This window comes from Lissotriton helveticus, chromosome 3_2 (genome assembly GCF_964261635.1).
Source record: "Lissotriton helveticus chromosome 3_2, aLisHel1.1, whole genome shotgun sequence".
In the NCBI taxonomy this organism is placed as follows: Eukaryota; Metazoa; Chordata; class Amphibia; order Caudata; family Salamandridae; genus Lissotriton; species Lissotriton helveticus.
This window is the reverse complement of record NC_136062.1, coordinates 268,604,992-268,626,771: the sequence shown is the minus strand read 5'-3', so window position 1 is coordinate 268,626,771 and position 21,780 is coordinate 268,604,992. Positions and strand designations below refer to the sequence as shown.

The window sequence follows — 21,780 nt, the reverse complement described above, 5'->3', positions numbered from 1 at the left end:
GTGGGGGTGTTAATATAAGTGTTAATGGAAAAGTCCTGCATTGAGGGATTTTCTTTCTAACAATTTCTTGAGTTTTTGTCAGACTGTCTTGGCTTCTGGGGCTGTAGGTGATGCAGCTGTTCCTAAAGGTCATGAAGGTATAAAGGAGGAGCCAATGTAGTTCATTCAAAGACTGTGGTTATGTGGTCCAGCTTTTTCAGGTTCTTCATGGGACGTGCTGCTTCTTGCAGGATGCCCTTCAGAGGTGCCAGGGTGGCACTGAGGAGGCTGCGGGGTACAGTGTTTTCTCCATCTAGTTAGGAGAGGACCAGGGTTTGTCCGAAGTAAGATCCAATGAGTAAAGGTCAGGAACAAGAGCTGGCACCATGCTGTTTTAGTTTATTTGAAGATGTGTTCTGGAAGTGGAGACCTGAATAGAAGACTAATACAAGTGATTTAGAAGTCCAGTTCATGGTCAAGTAGCCAGGTTTTAATCCGAGAAGGATTAGTGTTTTTAGAGAACAAGGAAGAGTTATGTCTTTATCTTGTGTCGTTTTAGATTTTTGCCTCAAATCTAGCTCTGGATTTTCTGGAGGTATGTTCTGTAGTAGCTGAATATTTTGGGCTGAGAAGATTTTGTGGAGTTACGCATAAGCAGTTCCAATTAGAGGTTGAAGATGGAGGAAAGGATGGATCCAAGTGGCAACTCTGCAGCACTGTGTCACAGGTTGCAGAGAGGTCAACAGGGACTAAAACAGGGATCGTTGCTTGTTGTTGCTGAGAAGTGTGAATGCCTACTACTTGAAGAGTGGTCTTCTCTTTGCTGTAGTATGGTTTTACCTTTATGAAAGTTTTTCTAATTCCTGCGATAGTGTAGGCAGACTTTTCAGGGATCATTTCAATGAAGGATACATTAGTGTTGGGGCAATAGTTAGCAAGATCATCCAGAGCCAGTGTTTTTTTGCAGTAGGGAGATTATCAGTCCTGTTTTGAGGTCATCGAAGAAGATTCCTTGGCTGAAGAAAGCATTGACGATGCAGGGTGTGTGTGTGTGTGGGGGGGGGGGGGATGGAGCGTGGGGTTGTTTACATTACACTTATGAAATGTCACTATGTATAATGTCCCATGTCCATCCTGGCAAGCAGGGGGTCCCCCAGGGTTCTGCCTTAAGTCCCTGCTTGTTCAACCTCTACGTCCAGCCTTTGGCAAGAGTAGCGCATGACCACGGCGTGACCCTAGTTTCCTATGCCGATGACACGCAACTGGTGGTGGCCCTCTCGGACGGCTGTGATTTGGGCCCTTTGCGGTTTCGAACCGGGCTTGAGGCGATTGCACATTGGATGACCGCCAATTGCCTCCAACTTAATGCTAGCAAATCAGAGGTGCTGCTGGTGGGAAAAAACAAAGAGCTCTGGAGCACTCAGTGGTGGCCTACGTCCATTGGCAGTGCCCCAACCCCGAAGTCAGTGGTAAAAAATCTAGGGATCTGGCTCGACTCTACACTTGGGTTCCAGGAGCACACAAAAAAGGTGGCTGGCACCTGTTTCGGACTCTTACGCGGTCTAAGGCCCATTTTGGGATTCTTCGATCCAGCCACACGCCAGCTGATCATTCAGGCTACTATTCTGTCACGAATAGACTACGCCAACTCATTGATGTTAGGCGCTAATAAGGCGGAGTTGAACCGCTTGCGAGTCCAAAACGCTGCAGCTCGTGTCTTGCTCAGGCTCCCTAGATCTTGCCCCACGTCAGGCGCTGTTTGGTGACTCCACTGGCTACCCGTGCCTAAAAGGATTGAATTCAAAGTGCTCTGCCTTGCCTTTAAAATCCTTAAATTATCGTCCCCAGAGATTCTATCTAACCTGCTGATTCCATATGTCCCCAACCGCCTGTTACGTTCTGCGGAGCAGCTGTTGGCTGTGGTCCGCCGGGTGAAACGTACAAGAGCCGGGGGCAGGTCCTTTTGCTATCTGGCCGCCAAGTTGTGGAATTCTCTTCCCGCTCAGACCAGTCATCTGGATGGCCTACTTCCCTTTCGCAAGGCCATTAAAACTCTTTTGTTCCTTGCGACTAGTCCTGCTGCCTTCTGATTCCGCTTTCAGCGCCGGGACGCCCCTTTGCTGTGCGCTCTACAAAATTACCCAACATAACATAGCATATAATGCCCACTTCATAGGTGGTGCATTCAGCATGTGGTTGGAGGCTGCAAGCTGTCTACTTGATGGGGACTGGAACCAGGCTGGATTGCAGTTCCAAACTGTCAATGTTGGATCTGATCATGCTTGTCTTGTGACTGAAGGAGAGATACGAGAAACTGGCAGTGGGTTGGTACAGTGCTTGACAGCCCTGAATAGTACTTTGGTTCCATTAGCTGTTTAATTGACAGAAACCTTGTGGAATGAAGATCTGCTGGTGGTGATGTAGGTGGCGTGTGTGGAGGGAAGTGATTTCAGTTGAGTGAGGTCATCGTAGGCATTTTTCTCTTGTCTGCATTTGGTGCACTTATCAGAGGGTTGTTGAGAGAAGGACGTTGTGAAGATTGTACATAGGCGTATGCGGTGTGTCTCAGATGTTTAGACACATGTTGTACACATCAAATAATGTAGATATCAGGATGTGGGCAGGAGGAAGACTGACAAGTTTTCCTTGGAGAACATCCATAAGAAGGTCTTGGAAAGGGCAGATTCTCAGTTTTTCTCTTATTCAGTTGCCCACTGAGTGCCAGTGTGGAGTACAGGATGGAGAATGAGTGGTTTGTCCAGTCTAGCTGAATAATACTCTTGCACTGAATTGAAGGAGGCACTGTCAGATTGAGTCAACGCGGTCAGCTTTGTAACAAGTAGTGATGGGGATAAGCTGCTTGATGTCTAGACTGCTGAGTAGCGTGTGAGGAAACTACTTCATTGCCTTAATGTCTTAATCAGGGAAGCTGGAGTCTAAAAGTAATGTGGGGTGACTGTATTGACTGTATTTCAGCTAACTAAAGAAAGATTGACGAGAGCTGTAGTTTCCTCTGTAAAGGTTTTGCTGGGTTCAGGAAGTATTGTACTGCATCGAAGAATTGATGAGGTCCGATTTCCCTTTTAAATGTCATGCTGGTTTCTGGGAGTCTGAAGAACAGGTAAACTAAGATTGTCTAAGGATGTGAACCAATGGCAGGTAGGGAGCTCAAATGATGCAGGCATTTGAGAAGACTGAAGAGGTTATATGTCCTGCTAGGAGGCAGGAAACTCAAGCAGCATCAGGAGTTGTCTGGTGCTCTACTGCCCTGTATGGGGTCTGCCGGGCAGCTCTCAACAACCAGGCTAATATTAAAGTTGTCTAGGTCTTTCATTCACTATACTTTGCTTCTTAATTGAGGAGTCCAGCACCCTTTCACTAAATAACTGCCGATAATAATGTTAATGATTAGTGCTAAATTACTAGCTACTATACAACAGTTTAACAGTAAATTGGCAGTGCTAGTATGAGTTCGTCTAGAAGAGAAGTATACAAACGTAATTTAAATCATTAATTTCAATTAAATATTCGCTGTTTTCTGCAAAAAAATCTAGTAAAATCAAAAGGGCTCTCCTTGACTGCACAACCATCATCAAAGCAAATAGGCAGGGCCTTTTCGGGCTACTGGATTTGGCAATGCCTTTTGCAATGCCTTTTGCAGATACTGTGCATACTGCATCATGCATGCATGAGTTATGCACCATGACGCTGCGGTGACCCAGGGTTATGAAGTATGACTATCACCAGGCATGCGCATGCATAAAGCATGATGAGGACATTAATCTTGGAGCAGTAAATTAAAAATAAAATTAAAAATTAAATGGACTCAAAAGTGCATTTTAAAAGCGGGGTTCCCCCAAAGCAAATAGCCTCTGTCAGGCCATCCCCCAAAATTTTAAACACATGTTTTTTTCATTAATAAACTAATGATGGGCGGGGGAGCAATGGAGAAACAGTTGGAGGGTAAATGCCAATGGGCAGGGCAAGTAGGTGGAAGAGCCGGAGAAGGAGAGAGGGGGAAAAACTACATTAAAACAAAAATAGTCAGTGGAGGTTGAGAGAAGCAACTGATGAACTGCAAAGGTAGGAGGGAGATACACTGACCATGTGGTGGAGGTGAGTAGCTGTGGGACAAGGAGCACACAAGGATGAGCACAAGAAAACACATGAACTTTAATGTAGTGCTGAAAGAAAAAGAGAAAAGTAGTTCCCTGAACGCAAGTAGTGTAAGGATACAAGGAGTGTAAGGATACAAGGCATCTAATTACAAGAATGATCTAGAAGCTATGCTCAACCGGAGGCACAAACACATTAAGAGGAAAACGCCATCAAATAAAAAGCAAAAAAATGAGATTAACAATAAAAGAAAATAATGGTAAGCAATGGGCTGGCTTGAAGCCAATCGTAACTTTTGGTATTGTCCATAATCATTTTTTTTTTTAATGAGGCTAGACCTATTAAGTATTTAAAAAAAGCAAAAGAAACACCTCGTACAATATTTGAAAATAAAAAAGCCAGCTTGCTCCACCCAAAAATAGCAGAATTATTTTAGACCTTAAATGTGTATTGAACACCACAAACTAAGTTCTGGCAAAATCATCCGACTATGATGAATAATATGAATGCAAAAGAACTGATATTTAACAGGCTGTTGGGTTATCCCATGGCAAATATATATTATCAGAATGTCTAGAATTCCAGCAAATTAGTAGCCAGCCGATACTTACCAGAATACATCAAAGCCTTGAAATTGCCCAAGTTATTACAACAAAAATCAAACCCACAAGATCCACTGTTGGACACATGTTAAACAAGTACCCATTAACTACAGACACAAATGACTTGTACTAATTTTTTGCAACGCTGCAACTACCCCGGAGCTGAAAAAATTATACAGGGGTTCTGCCCAAGTAACCCTCCACAGCCTGAGCTGGGTACATCAAGAAGATGGCAACTACCCTGGAGGGCATGGTCACATTTACCTCACATGCACACGTTGCTGGGAGAAAATAAATGCGGTCAGATGAACGTCTACTTCATGAATATGGAATGGTTCCTGAGCTAATCGCTTATTGGGATCAAATTGTTACAATGTTACAAGCCATGGTCAACACTTCTCTTCACTGGATCCTTAACTGTCAATACTGGGAGCCATACCAAGATCCCTGACGAATTAAGGCAATTTACCAGCATGCCCTTACTACTTGCCAAGAAGTGGGTGCCAATGTTCTGGATGAGTGGTTCTGTCTCAAAAACCAGAAACTAGATTCAGGAACAGGTTTACTGCAAAACTCAAGCAGACATTTATGTAGAGGGACTTCATCCCAAATCGATACTGATAGACTTTTGAGGGCCACTTCAATCTTACATATTGACATAAGAATCAACAACCCACCTGGTGAAGTCTACATCGCACATCACTGTTCTAATGGCAATGTTTCTATCTATGCACTTATAAAACTGTACTGTTGATATTGTGCTGTTCATATTTTGCTGCCTGAACCGTCAATTTCCTTTAACCCCTTCACTGCGGCGGCTATAACGCTAAGCGCAGGCGCGGAATTCGCGCCGCGCATGAGCGGCGAGCGGGCCATGATGGAACCGCTCCGTCATCAGCACAGCGCACCCGCAGCTGATGACGGAGCGGTTCCGTCATCAGCGTGCAAGGGGTTAATGTCACTATTTGCCACTAATTTTACATTGCCAATTGTTGTCATGAATTATACTGTACCTCTGTAATCATCAAAAAATGTTTTTAATTAAAATCCTAACTTTTGCCTGTCATTACATCTTTTTTCCTGTTCTTTTGAGATTGTTTCAAGCGGTTTCTAAAGTTCCAATTGCTATGACTTTCGCATCAACTCCAAGTAGTGATCATTCCTGGATACTGGAAGCATGTGAACTGATCACTTCAAGCCAGTTTGAACAAGTACCTGGCTGTGATGGGGAGTCATTTTAAGATTATGTTGATTGGCGTGATAGAATCTGGGCTTCTGCTGCCACAAACAAGTGTGGTATGGGCAGTTTTTAAAAGAACCAACTGGATTCTGGGAATGCTGGTCAGCAGAGTGCTGCTATAATCCATTGACAAAAAGGCATAGTGATTGGTCTGAAGTCATCCGTTGGTACAAGTGCCTTGATTCTCTATGGTAGCCAATGTGGTAATCGGCTTATTTTCCTAGTAATCTGAATCAAGATGGTATGTACATTTTCAAGATGGAATTTGGTGACAGTCTTTTTCCACCCCTGATGATAGGAATGGCAGTGGAGGTGTTTTATGATACAATGGTTAGGTCGAATTTTAGGATAACATTAGTTCTTTGATATCTCCTTGGGATAACAACTATATTGTTCTTTTTTTTTGGGTCTCGGGTCTTTATTATTTCGAGGGATAGGCCCTGGTTGGTGCATAGACTGGTAAGAGGACGTGCACCAGTGAAGTTGAGATTTGATATTATTTTCAAGGGAATACAATGTGTTCCTCAATGTCTAAGAGTGGTAAGAACAGTGTTTGTTTCTAGGAAAAGGGTTTCTCAACTAGAGAAAACATGTTGTAGTCAATGTGTGGGAGCTTTGAAAGAAACCTGAAGGTCAGAGTAATTTGGCCTGCATTTCGGAAGTCCAAATAATATGCATTAGTATGTTTAAAGTAACATATGCATTATGACATGCTCAAAAATAACAAAATAAATAATGCAGCAGTGCTATCAAAACCATTTTTTATTATGACTCTTATGACATGGAAAAAATATGTTCCAGAAAGCATGCCTTATTTATCCACTTGCATCACTACAGTTAAAAACACTGTGCAATACCCTTCTGGCATCTCCGATTTGAAATCTTTATACGAGTTACTTCATTAAAATCAATCCCACTAGCAAATTATTTTATGGTCAGTTTTGCGAAGTCAAACCTGGGCAGCAGTAAATTAGTATATAGCCTAAAGTTGGGAGGTAGTGTGGGGGTAAATAAACACATTTTGTTCCACTCACAAATGCTAGCAGCAAATAGCTGTACGTATTGCCAGCCACGTTAGTGGCTACTCTTCAATTTATTAGGTTTCCTTTACATTTAAATATCTACTGCAATGTATGACAACAATTATCTTTTTGATTAGTAAATAATAATGAAATACTAACTACTGTTGTCTAAGACTTTTGTAAATAATCCTCTTACCATTAAAGGAAGTGCTCCTATTTGCAGATGGTGAAGTCGAGGTGCCGGGTGGTGGTAGTGGGCCAAGTGAGGATGCAATGGTGGAGGATAAGAAGCTGTGGTCACACCGGTTTCAAGTCCCATTTCCCTATAAAAAAGAAAATGTAAAATGTGGACCCAGTGCAAGACAAAATAGCTGAATGTGAAAATATACACAGCAATGCTGCTCACTATGTGTATCAAGAATTACAATAGTGATCAAGCCAACTGCTGTACCTGTCGCGAAGATTAACACATCTTTTTGTTCAGGACTTATCCTCATGTCATAAAAGAATTTGCTTGTGCGCAAAGCTCTAAAGGAAAAAAATGTCCCACACCTCCTGGCAAGAAAAGGGTAACTAACACTAAACTTTATTTAACAAGTGTTCATTTACAAATACGTTTGGCACTGTGTGGTGATTCTGCACACATTTTGGCAGAGGCTTGAAAGGATTCATTTTCAATTGGGATGTCAAGTTTTGTGTCAGTTAATTGGTGGGGAAAACATTAAATGGGAAAGGAGGGAAGGTGGGGAGGAGTTATATTTTCAATTCCTGATAACACGGACAGGCATTTAACAAGTTATGCTTGGTGCAGCTATTTTGGGTTTTCCGAAGATCCAATCAGGATGGATAGTTTGGTGGAGACAAGGGGAACGAGGGCGTCAAAAACATTTCTGATTTACAAATAACTTTGGCACTGCTTAATGGACCTACACAAAGACTTAGCCTTCTCTTGATATTTTTAAGTTTGTGGGCGAAGTCGAGGGTGCGCTTGGCACTTATGAAAGGGGCGAAATCAAAAAAGTGTTACTAGCTATTAACATTGCTACTGTGACAAATGTGCATTCAATTTGGCAGGTACTTGGAAGGATTGTTTTTCTCTCTGGTATGTTAACTTTTGTGCCAATCCATCAAGATGGGTGGGCGGGGATTCCAAATTAAAGGGGAGGGGCTTTACAATTATAATTTGCTTAAAGCGTCAAGCACTCGACATGCGATCCTGCAGCCGCTGCTTTTTCTCGCATAATTAGGGATTTGCAGCATTTGCCACGTAATCCATCAACTGCTGCATAATTTGCGGACTTTAGCAGATAGCAAAGCACACCCAGTTCAGGATCACAGATCCAACTGAAGGTGTTGGGGGGCTGTGGGGGGTGGAAGGAATTGGCTAGAGAAAAGGGGCAGTTAAAATATTTTTCATTTATCACTTTGGAAACTTTCCACCGACCTTGGTACTTTGCATGTTTAGCTTACTCTTAGTTTTCTCAATTTCAAGCACGGTTTATTGAATCTGAATGAAAATGTGTAGTTAGTAAATTAAACCCAAGGCTAGGCAGGTCTTGCGAACAACCTGCGCTGCGCACACCCAAAGCAGACAAAAAACTCATGAAGTTCATTGAAAGAATAAAACAAATCAAATTAAAAGTAGGTTTAATTCAGTGAACATAAAACTAAAATCCCTGAAATTTTCCAGCTATGGTGTATGTTGTGCTTTATATTATCTCCTTGCTTCCTGCTCAGCCAGTATGTATGTGATGTCTGTATGGAATGTTGAATGATGGATGACAGAGTGAATAGAATGTTAGTGTGCCTGGTGTAGATGTGGAATGACAGTTGATGAGAGAGGGCTGAGCAGTGACCATCCTGTTCCTGGTGGGGTTTTCCTCCTGTACATCTTACTTGAAATAAAGAGCTTCAAGAATCTACCGACCATTCATCATTTCATTCACTACATTTTGGCGACGTTTGGAGAACTCACAGCGTGCTACATCCTATTTACAAGGTACCTTCAAGCAGTACTACCCTAAAGAGAAGAATTCAATTAAGATAAAGGACTTTTATATTACTAAAGTTTTTTCGAGTGGTTTCTGTTGGAAAACGGGTTATTTCCTTTAAAATTCAATCGTGTGAGAGTCTGATCTTCTGAACTTATTTCAGTAACAAATAATGTGGCATCTTACGTTATTCCAACTGCCAACTGCCTTTCACACGGAGAGCTCCTTCCACGGTGAAACCATCCTACTTATGATGACGTTTGAGAATCTATGCAAGAGTGCGTGCCACGTCATGACGATCTTTCCCAGCCATCAACATATTCGTTTCCGTGGTAACCGGAAACAATGCTACGCCATCCATCTTGCGAAGCGCATACCTCTGACACTCTGCCCGCGCTGGTATTTCATAAGTCACAGCGCCTTTCTCCTTGTGCATATCAACTCGTCTTCACACACGAGGTCAAGTTTTACAATTACAATTTTGCTGACACAGGGAGAGGCAAGTGGAGAGAACAAACGCTGACGCCGTATTTAATTTCCCAGTTCAACTAATACTTTGCAGTGACAGAGCGAAGTAAATGAGGAAGAACAAATACATTTGAGACTTAGTGAAAGAAGTGCTATCGGAAGTCTTCAAAAATTGTCATTCTGTCCTTTTCTTTTTACGCGGACCAGTCAAGCCTTGAAGTGTCGCAGCAGATGAAAAACTGACAGAGTAATATTCAATCTTCATTCTTTCTACTTAGTTTTCAGTTACTTTAGTCATCATCTTACTACCATCTGCTGGATAAAATCGGTACTCTACTTGTCGTTGCTTAATAGAACTCTAAGTTATACATGAGGACTCAATTGCTTACTACTTAAAAGTTATGTTATAAGTAGTTCAGCATATTTCAGCAATTTACAAAACACTATAAGACTTTAGTAACTGATACAGTTATATCACTAAGACTGCAATGTTTATGATTCATATACCAATTCTTAGTGAACTACATGTATGTTAATAGGGTTGCAGTGATGTTTAAATAATTTATACAGCTACGTTTAAATAATTTATACTACTAATAACGTTGGTATTTTATTTAAAGTAATTCTTCCAGCCATCTATCATTATATGCTTTATACAGTGCTTCAAACCGGTTTTACTTTCAATGCTTGGTACAGCAATTCGAATGAATCTGTATTACTTACAATGCTGGATACAGCAGTTAGTCTGTATTGCTTTTATGATTTAATTGAATATTGTTATTTACATATTACGAATTTAGTACTACAAATTTTAGCTTCATGTTTGATACTTAATAATTTTGCTGATACTTTAAGTTTAGAGGTTAATTTCTTCATAGGGTTGTTCAGAGCTGGTCTCTTTACTTATTCAGTGTGGGGTGTGCGCGCGCCCTTCCTAATGTATTTACCCTAAGTAATCTTTTTACTTAACTTCAGCTGTGCCTTATTAGCAGTAGTTATTCTATACATACATTAGTATTGTTGCATTTTACAATTATACTGTTCCCAAGGGAAGGGGATGTGTTTAGCTATATTTGCTTAGGATATAATTAGCTATATTTGCTTAAATTGCTATATTTGCTTAAATTACTATATTTGCTTAAATTGCGTTTAGCTATATTTACTTTGGTTCTGATTACATATATTTTAGCTATATTTGCTTAAATTGCTATATTTGCTTAAATTGTGTTTAGCTATATTTACTTTGGTTCTGATTACATATATTTGCTTAGTCTAATTTATTCTGGTCTTATTTGTAAATACATATGTATTGCTAGTTCTATTTATGGTCTTATTTGTATATACATATGTAATACTAGTTATATCTATTGTTTCCTCACATATTACTATGTATATATTATTGTGTTTAATTTTGTTGAAGAAAAGGAGATATGTTGTGCTTTATATTATCTCCTTGCTTCCTGCTCAGCCAGTATGTATGTGATGTCTGTATGGAATGTTGAATGATGGATGACAGAGTGAATAGAATGTTAGTGTGCCTGGTGTAGATGTGGAATGACAGTTGATGAGAGAGGGCTGAGCAGTGACCATCCTGTTCCTGGTGGGGTTTTCCTCCTGTACATCTTACTTGAAATAAAGAGCTTCAAGAATCTACCGACCATTCATCATTTCATTCACTACATTTTACAAAGCATACTCAAAGTTTTGCCCCTCCGAGGACGTCGAGTCCTGGTAGGTTTGCTGGTCCTCCTGCCTTCACCCTCGTAGTAATACAGGGTCTATTCCTCCTGTTCCTCGGCCGGTACAGGTATTTTCGGTGGCTCAGGATCTTCGTCACCCCCTTCGACCTCGGCAGGATGGTGTACTGGCTTATCCTTTCGTCGAAGTCCTTTTTTCATTGCAGGATGCTTGCCTTTTCGGCCTCGAGCCTCCTTTTCTTCCTCTCCAGCTCGGCAGCTTGTTCGGCGTAGAGAGTTTGAGCGCTTTGCTTCGAGGTCGTCAAAGTCGTTGTTGACCCTTCTTTTCTTGGCTTCAAGGTGTACTTTTCGAGGGCAGCCTTCGACAACCTTGATTTTTCCTGAGTTTTCACCGTCTGGGAGTCCTTTTTGAAGGATCTGCTGGGCGGCTTGTCCTTGGGTGCTGTTGCTTTCGGCGAGTGTTTCGACGGCAATGCTCCCTTCGAGGACTTTGCTTCACTCTTACGAGTGGCAGTCGAGTGTCTGGGGGTTGACGACTCTTACTTCCTTCAACGTTTTCTTGTGGACTTCGACGACTGTGCAGTCTTCCAGTCCTTTGGCAATGTTGTCCTCTTCCTCACTGGAGAGGCCCAAGTCTCGGAGCGATGGAGGTGGCCTCTGCCCTTGCATGGTGTAGGTCACCCTTCTCTGCCTCTCTCTTACTCGGAGGGTATTGGGTGTGAACACTGAGCAAGCGTTGCAGTCCCCATGTTGTGGTCGACCGGCAGGCAGAGGTTGCAGACTGGTTGCTGGCCCGTCTGGGTGTATTTTTGGTGGCAGTTGTCGCAAAACTTGAAAGGTGTTTTGTCCATCCCCGTGCTCAGGGAGCCCCATGTGTGCACATTTTCCATTGAATGTCGAGATCTCCGGTGAAAACCACCTCCTTCGTCGTCCTGGTTACCCGACCTGTAGTCGGGCGAGTTGAAGCTGTGATTTTTGTCGATTTTCTGCTATTTTCGTCGATTCTCTCTCCAAATCTCTGGAACTCTTCTGTAACGATCCAGACCCAACGGCGGAAAAAAGAATCTGAAGATGGCGCCCAAAGGTGGGAGCTTCCGGAGGAAGCATGTCAACGTCACAAAGGACACCAAATGGTGGTATGTCGACGCCCACCGGGCCCTGAAGAAAAAAAAAAAAAAGAGAATATAGACAACAATTCTGGACCAAAACTCTAGATGGCGGAATAATGCACAGCAAAGTGAATCCAGAAAGATTCACGCTACAAAAAGATCATCCACATTCGAGGGGCTGTAGAGATGCTTGCCAGACATTGCTGGTGAATGTGGACTGTCACTGATTTTCCGAGTACCCCACGTGCTCAGATCCAGTCGCATACAGTTTACTACTTTTAATACTAGGCCATAGGCTGGTGTCCGATTGGCTGAAGTTTAAGTCGGACCCAGACTGAAGATTCTAGTTTCAAGTGGAAACTTGTGGCATTAATGAAATATGGGCCTCAGAAGCTAGATGCTTATGAGTGGCACTAGATTCACTTCAGCACCATACAAGACATTTAAATACCTGGTATAGAGACGTTGAAGGATTAACTATCCTTCTATTCACACTACCACATGTCCAGCAATACTGTGAACTGCACCTCAAGACTTTTGTGAAATAACTTTTGCAGGTCTGCACATCAAAATGTGGTTGGAACTCATGTTGCAGTCTGTGCAGAGGGCTGGTTTAGACCTACCAGACTTTTCAATGGACATACAACTGCTGTGTTATCAATCAAATTAGCTCCCTAGACAAGCCCTTGGAGCCACAAATAAACTAATGTATAGGGCCAGAATTATGGCAGTAGTTACGTTCTAGTGTGGGGTCCTCTCTCAGTCCCACACTTTTCAAGGTTTATGTCAGCGCTTTGGCTCCCAGTCATAAGGGCATTTGGATTTGGCCTCACCTCCTATGCGGATGATACTCAAATCGTGGTATCTCTGACACCTGGAAAAGAGGCAGGTATTGAAGGACGGTTCCAAGACTGTATGCTAAGAGTGGGCAGTTGGATGGCAGAGAATTGCCTCAAGCTTAACTCTGGTAAACCCGAGGTTATATTGTTCGGCAATAACGCCAATATTTGGACACTCAATTGGTGGCTGGACACACTGGGCACTCTTCCTGTCCCCACCAAAAAGGTTAAAAACCTGGGCGTAATTCTGGACGAAAGACTTACCTTCGAGCACAAGTAAATGCGGTGGCATCAAAAACTATGTTTGTTATTAGAATGCTTAGGCAAATATTGCCATTTTTGCCCCTGGAAAGTGGGCAAACGGTGGTCACGGCTCTTGTAATGGCAAGACTGGACTACTGCAATGGGCTCTATTTAAACGTTCAGCAAAGATCCCTGCATAAACTGCAGACGTTGCAGAATGCAGCAGCCAGACTGCTCACAGGAACATCGAGGTTTTCTTCAGTATCTAAAGACATTAAGAAACTGCATTGGCTCCCAGTTAAGAATCGAGTACGTTTCAAGGCTTTATGCCTGGTTTTTAAAGCTCTCCAAGGCACAGGACCGGATTATCTAAAAGGCAGACTCCATGGTTGTTAAAAATAGCAATGTGTATGTACATAAGCGGCGTTCATTTATGTTCACAGTACCCCTTGGTGTAAACAGAATGGATATCGTTAAAACTCTGACTGTGTTGTCCCACTAGCATAGACCCATGCACACACGTACACGACAGCCACTTTAGGCACCATGGTCTCTCAGTTTGCGGTCGATCGCCAGCGCCCCTTCCCTGACCCTGCAAGCTTCCCCCATGCACCCTGGCTGCCCCTCTCCCACATGCGCGAGTCATGAGCCCACCCCTCCCGCATGACTCTGTCCCTAAGAATCGCACCCCGCGCCTGACCAACACCTCCTGTCCCTCCATGAATACCCCTCCTTTGATGACCTCTTCCTCTGAGCCTGAATGTTTGCACGGACCACTGGTCATCCCTTAGCCTGAGGATACAGTTTATTGCCCACTACTTTATGCACTCGTCTCTCTTGGAAGAAGCTACTATTGATCATGGCCACCCCACCCCCTGAGACTCGATCTGGCACACACATTCCAATGGAATCAGCAGAACACTCAGCAGCGTGACAGCCCCTCCTATTGCATGGAGGATAAGGGCCCTACTGTAGCCACGTGTTGAAATACCTTCATACTATACAAAGCGTTGATTGTAATAAAGGATGCCTGTGTGCCACAAACCTGTGTATAAAAGACGAAGCCTCAGAGAAACTTGTTAGAGCACCTCCCGAAGACACTATGCGAGTGTCCCAAATGACAGGCTCTCCTCATGAGTAATAAACCTTTTTCCTTGTCTTCCTACTTCCAGTGCCCGTCTCTTTATTTGGTAACTTCTCAAGAAGGAAACAAAGAGTCGCCCTGCACCAGCAGCCTGGGCATCGGGTGCGATCGGGGCTGACCCTTTTTACAATTGGCGTCCCAACGCGGGGTCCATCAGCGACATAGGGTCCGGTGAAGAGAGGTCCAGACGATGGGGTGAACATCTAAATGATTGGAGTATACCTGCCTTGAGAGGGCCCTCGTCCGGCTGCCGATTGAATGAGCTTCACCGATTCCGAACGGACCTCTCTCAAGTGACCGATTGTCCTGACTGGAATCCCACAGGAATGCTGCGGTAAAAACATGGAGAAAGAGAACGATCGGGCGCTGGAAAAAGGAAGGCGAAGAACTGTCCACATGGTCCGGTCAAGGTCGTGACACACGACAAATTGCGAAATTGATTGATTGATTGATTGTTTGAAAATACTAGTATTACCTATTGATTGCTTCTGGGAGATTCTCTATTTGCAAACAAACACAGAATCGCCATACTCTGTTTAGTCTTTGCAGATAGTGAAGGGTAGGCAACGCAAAACTTTAACACGTCGTGCCTATTTTTCTCCCCATTGATTGATTGATTGAATCGAGCATTGAATTGTTCGAAGTTGGTTCTCTTAGGAATCTTCTCAGCCTGCAAACGGGGAAGAATAGGAATATTCTCTCTCCCTTTGCAGAGAGTGAAGGGTAGGTAACGCAAACCTTTAACACGTCGTACCTATTTCTTTCCTCATTGATTGATTGTTTGCCCGAACATTGACTGTTTGGGAATTGGTTCTTTTTGGAGGTATTCCCTGTTTGCAAAGAAACGTAGGAAAAACTTTGCAAGTAGTGAAGGGTAGGTAATGCGGACCTTTTGTCCCCCGTTGTAATCTGCCATACCTATCTACTCCCCACTGATTGATACGCCAGTTTCACCCGGACCATTTACTAGAGGAAGATCATCTGACCCGACCAGAGAGCACCCCTAGTGAAAAGGACATATGAGATAATAAAGTGATCACTGTATCCTGTTAACAGAAACTTTAGCATGAAACGACCTGGAAAGAGAGGAATAGGAAAACGAAATCAGTAGGCCACTGATGAACTTTTTATTAAATAACGAACAAAGAAACGATAACAATACGTAATGATAAAACCTATTAATGCCCTAGAAACAAGAAACGTTAGAAATAAGAACGGTAAACTGGGGAAAATGCAAGTCAGCAGAACATCCGCCCCCACTCTGGAAACTTCCAAAATGGAGCAGGGTTGCGTCTACGCCCAGCCGGAAGCAACCCATATAAGGCGGGTCCTGCTGCCAACAGTCGGCCAGGAGATCATCACGTAGGGTGTAGCCGGAGGAGAGGCCGAGGCCAGCGGGACCCGGCCAGGGGATTGCCTTGACAACGCTGGAGAGTTGCAGGGGGGGGAATGTCTATGTCCTCGACCCTCCCCTCTCTCTCCCAGTCCGGCCGCGGTGGCACTTGAGAGTTGCAGGTAGTCCCCCCACTCTCTCTCCCGGTCCGGCCACCAACGGCCAGGGGCTGAGGCCGACGGGATCCGGCTGCAGCCGATGAGCCAAGGAACCCGTTTATGGGGCCAGAGCAAGGGGCGTCCGGCCGACATCCACCGGAAGCCCGGCCCAAAGACGGACGGGACATTTTTTCTTTTCTCCTTCGTAATGGCAGCGACAACACGCCAGACACCACTTCTTTCCTCTATAATTGCTGCGACAACTCTGGGGGGGATGTCTTGCACATGCCTCCGACCCCCCCCCCCCGTCCTCATCGCCTGGTCCGGCCATAACAAATGTCAAGCGAGACGCCGTGGGGTGCACTGGGAGGGAGAGACGGTGCGAACAGGCCTCTCCCGCCTCCCCAGGTGGAGGCTTCCCAACTGCACCCTCAGCGCTCCAGGCGCCTGGAAAAGGGTTCTTCCACTGTGGCGATGCTGCAACGCCTCGCCCGGCAGGTGGGAGCCCGTCCGCTCATTTGACCCCGCGATCGCCGGTAGCTGCCCAACTCTCAAAATGGCGATCGACCTGGCAAGAGCGGGCCCAGCATGAAGGAATGGCCCGGTCACTTGCTGACTCCACCGTCATAGTTCTCCACAACCTTGAAGATTCTAGAGGAGCCGCGGGAGTCCCCGACTCCCGCAAATACCCCCGATGGGGAGTGACTGCCATGATTGCCCACGGAACGATGGAAATGTAGCCGCAGGACGTCGGCGCTCCCATGCTGGCGCCAGCCTCAGTTTGAATGACTAGAGTCCTATAGACCACAGTTCGGATCAGTTCCGGTGAAAGCACAGTATGACCCGGTAGGAACATTGTTGCCTCCCTCCCCCCATTTTTTTGACTGATGGTTCAAACCACCGATCCTTTCTTTTGCCCTTTAACGGAACTTTGGGACTGCCAAAGGAAGCTCTGGGTCAACCACGAGTTAGTAGAGATTTAGACTATGCCTGGTTCTGCCTAACTGCACCCAAAATGGCGCAGATGCAAATGAAACCCTCAACTCTATTGTACCCCGATTGCTCAGCCTTGGTGTCATAGGATATGTATGAAGTTTTTAAACATTTAGATTGATATAGGATGTGTACTGATTGTGAGTTCGAACAATGGATTGATATAGGATGCATACTGTCAGCTCGAACAATGAATTGATATGAGATGGGTACTGATTAGGTGTTCGGGCAATGAAGGACAATGAATTGGCATAAGATGGGCACCGATTGAACATTCGGACAATGAATTGTTGTTTAAATTTTGCACATCATGATTATTGAAAGTTGGAAGCCCAACACTTATGACACTCGCTCACACTGAAGTCTCGACATGATTTTATTGCGCTTTTTCGCACTTTATTTATGAAATAAACGACCACCGACTCCATCAAGCTTTCACTAATAAAAATATCCCCACATCTACCGCTCCAGCCTGCTCCGTGGCCGGTCCACGGGGTTGTAGGCCAGTATTTATGCACCGACATTCTTATTAAAGATTTTTTGAGAAAGCAACTATAGTTGTCCGTGTAAATTGATAAAGTCTTGAATGAATAATCCCTATTTTTCGATATAACTGAAATGTAGGTGGAATGACTAAGCTTGATTAGATAAAGGGTTGAAAAGGTATAGCACGTAGAAATATTGCAAATATGAAGGGTCGAATTTTAGTTGTGTATTTTTCCTTTTTATACAGCCAAAAGCAACCGCTGAAGATCCAGGTATTTAGCCCATATTTTATATGCTACCTGTATAAGAAAAATCACACTAACGGTCCACCTGGGCTTAAACGCCCCAGTTGGCAGTGACTGCATCCTTTGGAAATAGGCCGAGTACGCAGTAAGTAAAAACCTTTCTGGGTTTATGCGCGCGAGTGCGTATCAATGTAGCCTGCTCTCCCTTCCCTCCTTTTCCCTCTCTCTGCAGGTCACCTCGGAATGCCGACGAAAATGGTGATCCAACAGACGAAGAGACGGGAAAAGGGGTCTGATTATAGTACCTAACCGCGACAAACCCCGAATAAAGCAAAAAAAGAATAATGTAAACACATGATTAAGCATTCTTACGTTTAACTAAGTAGGGAAAAGTTTAGGGTATTTCGAGGTAGGGGTTACACAAGTATCCTCCGCCGAGAGGACTAGGGATATTGCCAATATTTGAAAACCTACTACCTCCTTTTCCGCATCCTCATAGGCATATAACTAAAAGCTGCCCCATTGCTCTCCAATTGACACCAACTGTTGTATCAGCCTGGAAACGCACTTGCTAAAAATGACTCGAATAAACCTCCGTGAGCATTAGCCCGACCAGGTTAGTTCATGACCAGTTGCCAAAGGCGTAAGTGTGTACAATCAAAGCCACCAGTAAGAGGCAGCCAACGAATAAAAGATAAGAAAAAGGTAAAAAGAGCTTAGGATGATAAAGATGCTCAGCACACAGAAAAGGATAATTGTGGCCAATAACTGTTTTATGTTTTGTCTTGGATCTTTTTATGTAATACCTGTACTGTCTCCCCCGTCTGAGTTTGTGTGTACGTGATGTATGGATCTACGTCGTCCCTCCGCTTGTGTTTACGCATTACTTAACCCCTGCCGTTCTAGGTTGTGTGCGCACTGAATGGACCATTATTGTACACATCTCTCTCTCTCCCCACGGCATACGTGTACCGAATGGTTCATAGTCAGTCAGTCAGTCAGTCAGTCAGTCAGTCAGTCAGTCAGTCAGTCAGTCAGTCAGTGTCTCTCTCTCTCTCTCTCTCTCTCTCTCTCTCTCTCTCTCTCGATCTCTCTCTCTCTCGATCTCTCTCTCTCTCGATCTCTCTCTCTCTCTCGATCTCTCTCTCTCTCGATCTCTCTCTCTCTCGATCTCTCTCTCTCTCGATCTCTCTCTCTCTCTCTCTCTCTCTCTCTCTCGATCTCTCTCTCTCTCTCTCTCTCTCTCTCTCTCTCGAAGCCCCCCCGTTTCCTCTTTTTCTTGTATGGTGGCGTTGTGTCCCTCCGACACAAACATAATTGGGTTTCCTCGAACGCAAAGGTGTTCAGCAAAATTGACCAAAACGATTGAGACTTGCCATATTACTACCTCTCCCTTCTGCAAACAATAGAACCCGAGTTGGTAATGAAGGAAAGGACGGGTAAGACGACGGATGTCCCCTAATCTGGCCTTTTATAAGGGAACTATAACGTCAATGGTCTTCTGTTTCTCAGTTCGTTAGAAAATGCGATCCCCAATGCCCCGATTGCCCCACCCCCTTGCACCTAAGTGCGAATGTCCAGAGTACCCCACTTCCCCCGATCGACCCCAGCTCCCTGTCCAAAAGCACCCACGCGCCCCCGATCAACCCTATGATAACGCCCCTGCTTGCAAGAATTAGCCGACCCCGAAGGGAGATGTGATATTGTCGATACTTGGGTTAAAGGGAAGAACGAGTCTCTCCATAAGGACTCGATTTTTTGTAACGTAATACATTGTGTACAAAAGTTCAATTTCTCTTATCATATGTCGCGAATGAACGCCAAACAAGTCTATGAATTCAATATGCAATGCCCTTCTACAGACTCCATAAATAACGACCTCTGACTGTGACCGATGAACCTATCCCCCACCTACTCAGGAATAGGGAAGGAATTGAGATGTATATCTGTTCTCCCGACCAGTTTTTCTAAAAACTTGTTTTTCACCCATTCAAAGATACAATCACCAAAGGAGAGGAGCTGGACGTGACGCACAGCCTGGCCACAGATCATGGAGCACGTGTGACGACCAAAGGTGGAGCCGCAGAGCAACGAGACGCGGGACGAGGCACAACTTTCAAGTTCAGCTGATGAAGAAAATAAGGGGCTGCCTTGAAGCCCTCGACTTGCTGACCCACTCGTGCCTGAAGTCCCCGTCCCTTTTTGAGTCCGACTGATGGGCCTGCCTGCTCATTGTCCTTTGCTCCCTTGGTCCCTTGGTGTGTTCGAAGATCTGGCCCCACTCCGCCCTCTCCTCCCTCGATTATTCAACAAACTCTTTCATATAAAATTTGACTATGGACTGGGATTTTGTCACGGAAAAAGAAAGACACGCAGGTGCCCAGCATAAGGCACCCCTAAGAAAATGAGTTAGGAAACAGGACTGTGATCTAACAGCAGAGGACTGATCGCACCCTGCAACGTGTAAGGACGAATCCGAGCTGGACCTATAGCTCCACCGCCGGTGCTCAGCAGCGCCAACTAAAGAAGACGGACTCTGTTAAAAGACATTGCGACAAAGACCCTTCCCCTTTCCAGAACTTTCTATTCACCCCTTGACTAAATTACTTGTATCGAATTGAATACCTCCCTCAACCATTTTGTATTGCCTTTTAAGAAATGTTTCATCGGTCACTCATGTGGTTAGTTTTCCAAAAATCCCCTATAGTACTGACAAGCCGGAAGGTATCAGAGCGTTCTTTCTGTATATGATGTCACTAGAGAGAAAATGTGAACTTGATTTTTATGTGTCGGAACATTTTTCTTGATTCTACACCGACTAAATATTATGCCGATTTCTAGGCTTGTATAAAGAGCCCAACAGATGTGAATTAACATGTATTGTATTCTGCCTATCACATCGACTGTGTAGAAATTGAACGTGCTTATGTAAAAAGCGGCGACTGTTAAAAATAGCAATGTGTATGTACATAAGCGGCGTTCATTTATGTTCACAGTACCCCTTGGTGTAAACAGAATGGATATCGTTAAAACTCTGACTGTGTTGTCCCACTAGCATAGACCCATGCACACACGTACACGACAGCCACTTTAGGGACCATGGTCTCTCAGTTTGCGGTCGATCGCCAGCGCCCCTTCCCTGACCCTGCAAGCTTCCCCCATGCACCCTGGCTGCCCCTCTCCCACATGCGCGAGTCAAGAGCCCACCCCTCCTGCATGACTCTGTCCCTAAGAATCGCACCCCGCGCCTGACCAACACCTCCTGTCCCTCCATGAATACCCCTCCTTTGATGACCTCTTCCTCTGAGCCTGAATGTTTGTACGGACCACTGGTCATCCCTTAGCCTGAGGATACAGTTTATTGCCCACTACTTTATGCACTCGTCTCTCTTGGAAGAAGCTACTATTGATCATGGCCACCCCACCCCCTGAGACTCGATCTGGCACACACATTCCAATGGAATCAGCAGAACACTCAGCTGCGTGACAGCCCCTCCTATTGCATGGAGGATAAGGGCCCTACTGTAGCCACGTGTTGAAATACCTTCATACTATACAAAGCGTTGATTGTAATAAAGGATGCCTGTGTGCCACAAACCTGTGTATAAAAGACGAAGCCTCAGAGAAACTTGTTAGAGCACCTCCCGAAGACACTATGCGAGTGTCCCAAATGACAGGCTCTCCTCATGAGTAATAAACCTTTTTCCTTGTCTTCCTACTTCCAGTGCCCGTCTCTTTATTTGGTAACTTCTCAAGAAGGAAACAAAGAGTCGCCCTGCACCAGCAGCCTGGGCATCGGGTGCGATCGGGGCTGACCCTTTTTACATGGTATACTCCTGAAAGAACATTGCTGTCAAAAGGAGTCAAGCTGGTCCTAGTGCCGCGTATAAAAAAAGCCCGATGGGGGGGAAAAGTTTTGTTCACTGTGCAGAAAAAGCCTGGAAGGATGTGCCATTTAATTTAAGAAACACTATGGATCTTCTGTCCTTTCGAAAAGGGCTAAAAACGTGGCTCTTTTCACAATGAGCTGGTTCTTGTAGTTTTGTTGTTTCTGCCAGCAGTTCCAGAGGATCTAGTTAGCGCCAGGACACCTCCGGGTAAATGATGTGCATCCT

The 21,780-nt window shown here is 44.5% G+C and overlaps 1 protein-coding gene across 6 annotated transcripts in view; it reads right to left on the bottom strand.

Annotated features, from left to right (window-relative positions):
* Positions 1-21,780, bottom strand: part of RNF111 (ring finger protein 111) — a 399,764-nt gene that overhangs the window by 42,651 nt on the left and 335,333 nt on the right. For all 6 annotated transcript variants that reach the window (XM_078685178.1, XM_078685180.1, XM_078685182.1 and 3 more), the window contains exon 10: positions 7,156-7,282. In XM_078685178.1, the coding sequence (XP_078541304.1) occupies positions 7,156-7,282 (127 nt within the window). The remainder of the gene's footprint in view (positions 1-7,155; positions 7,283-21,780) is intronic.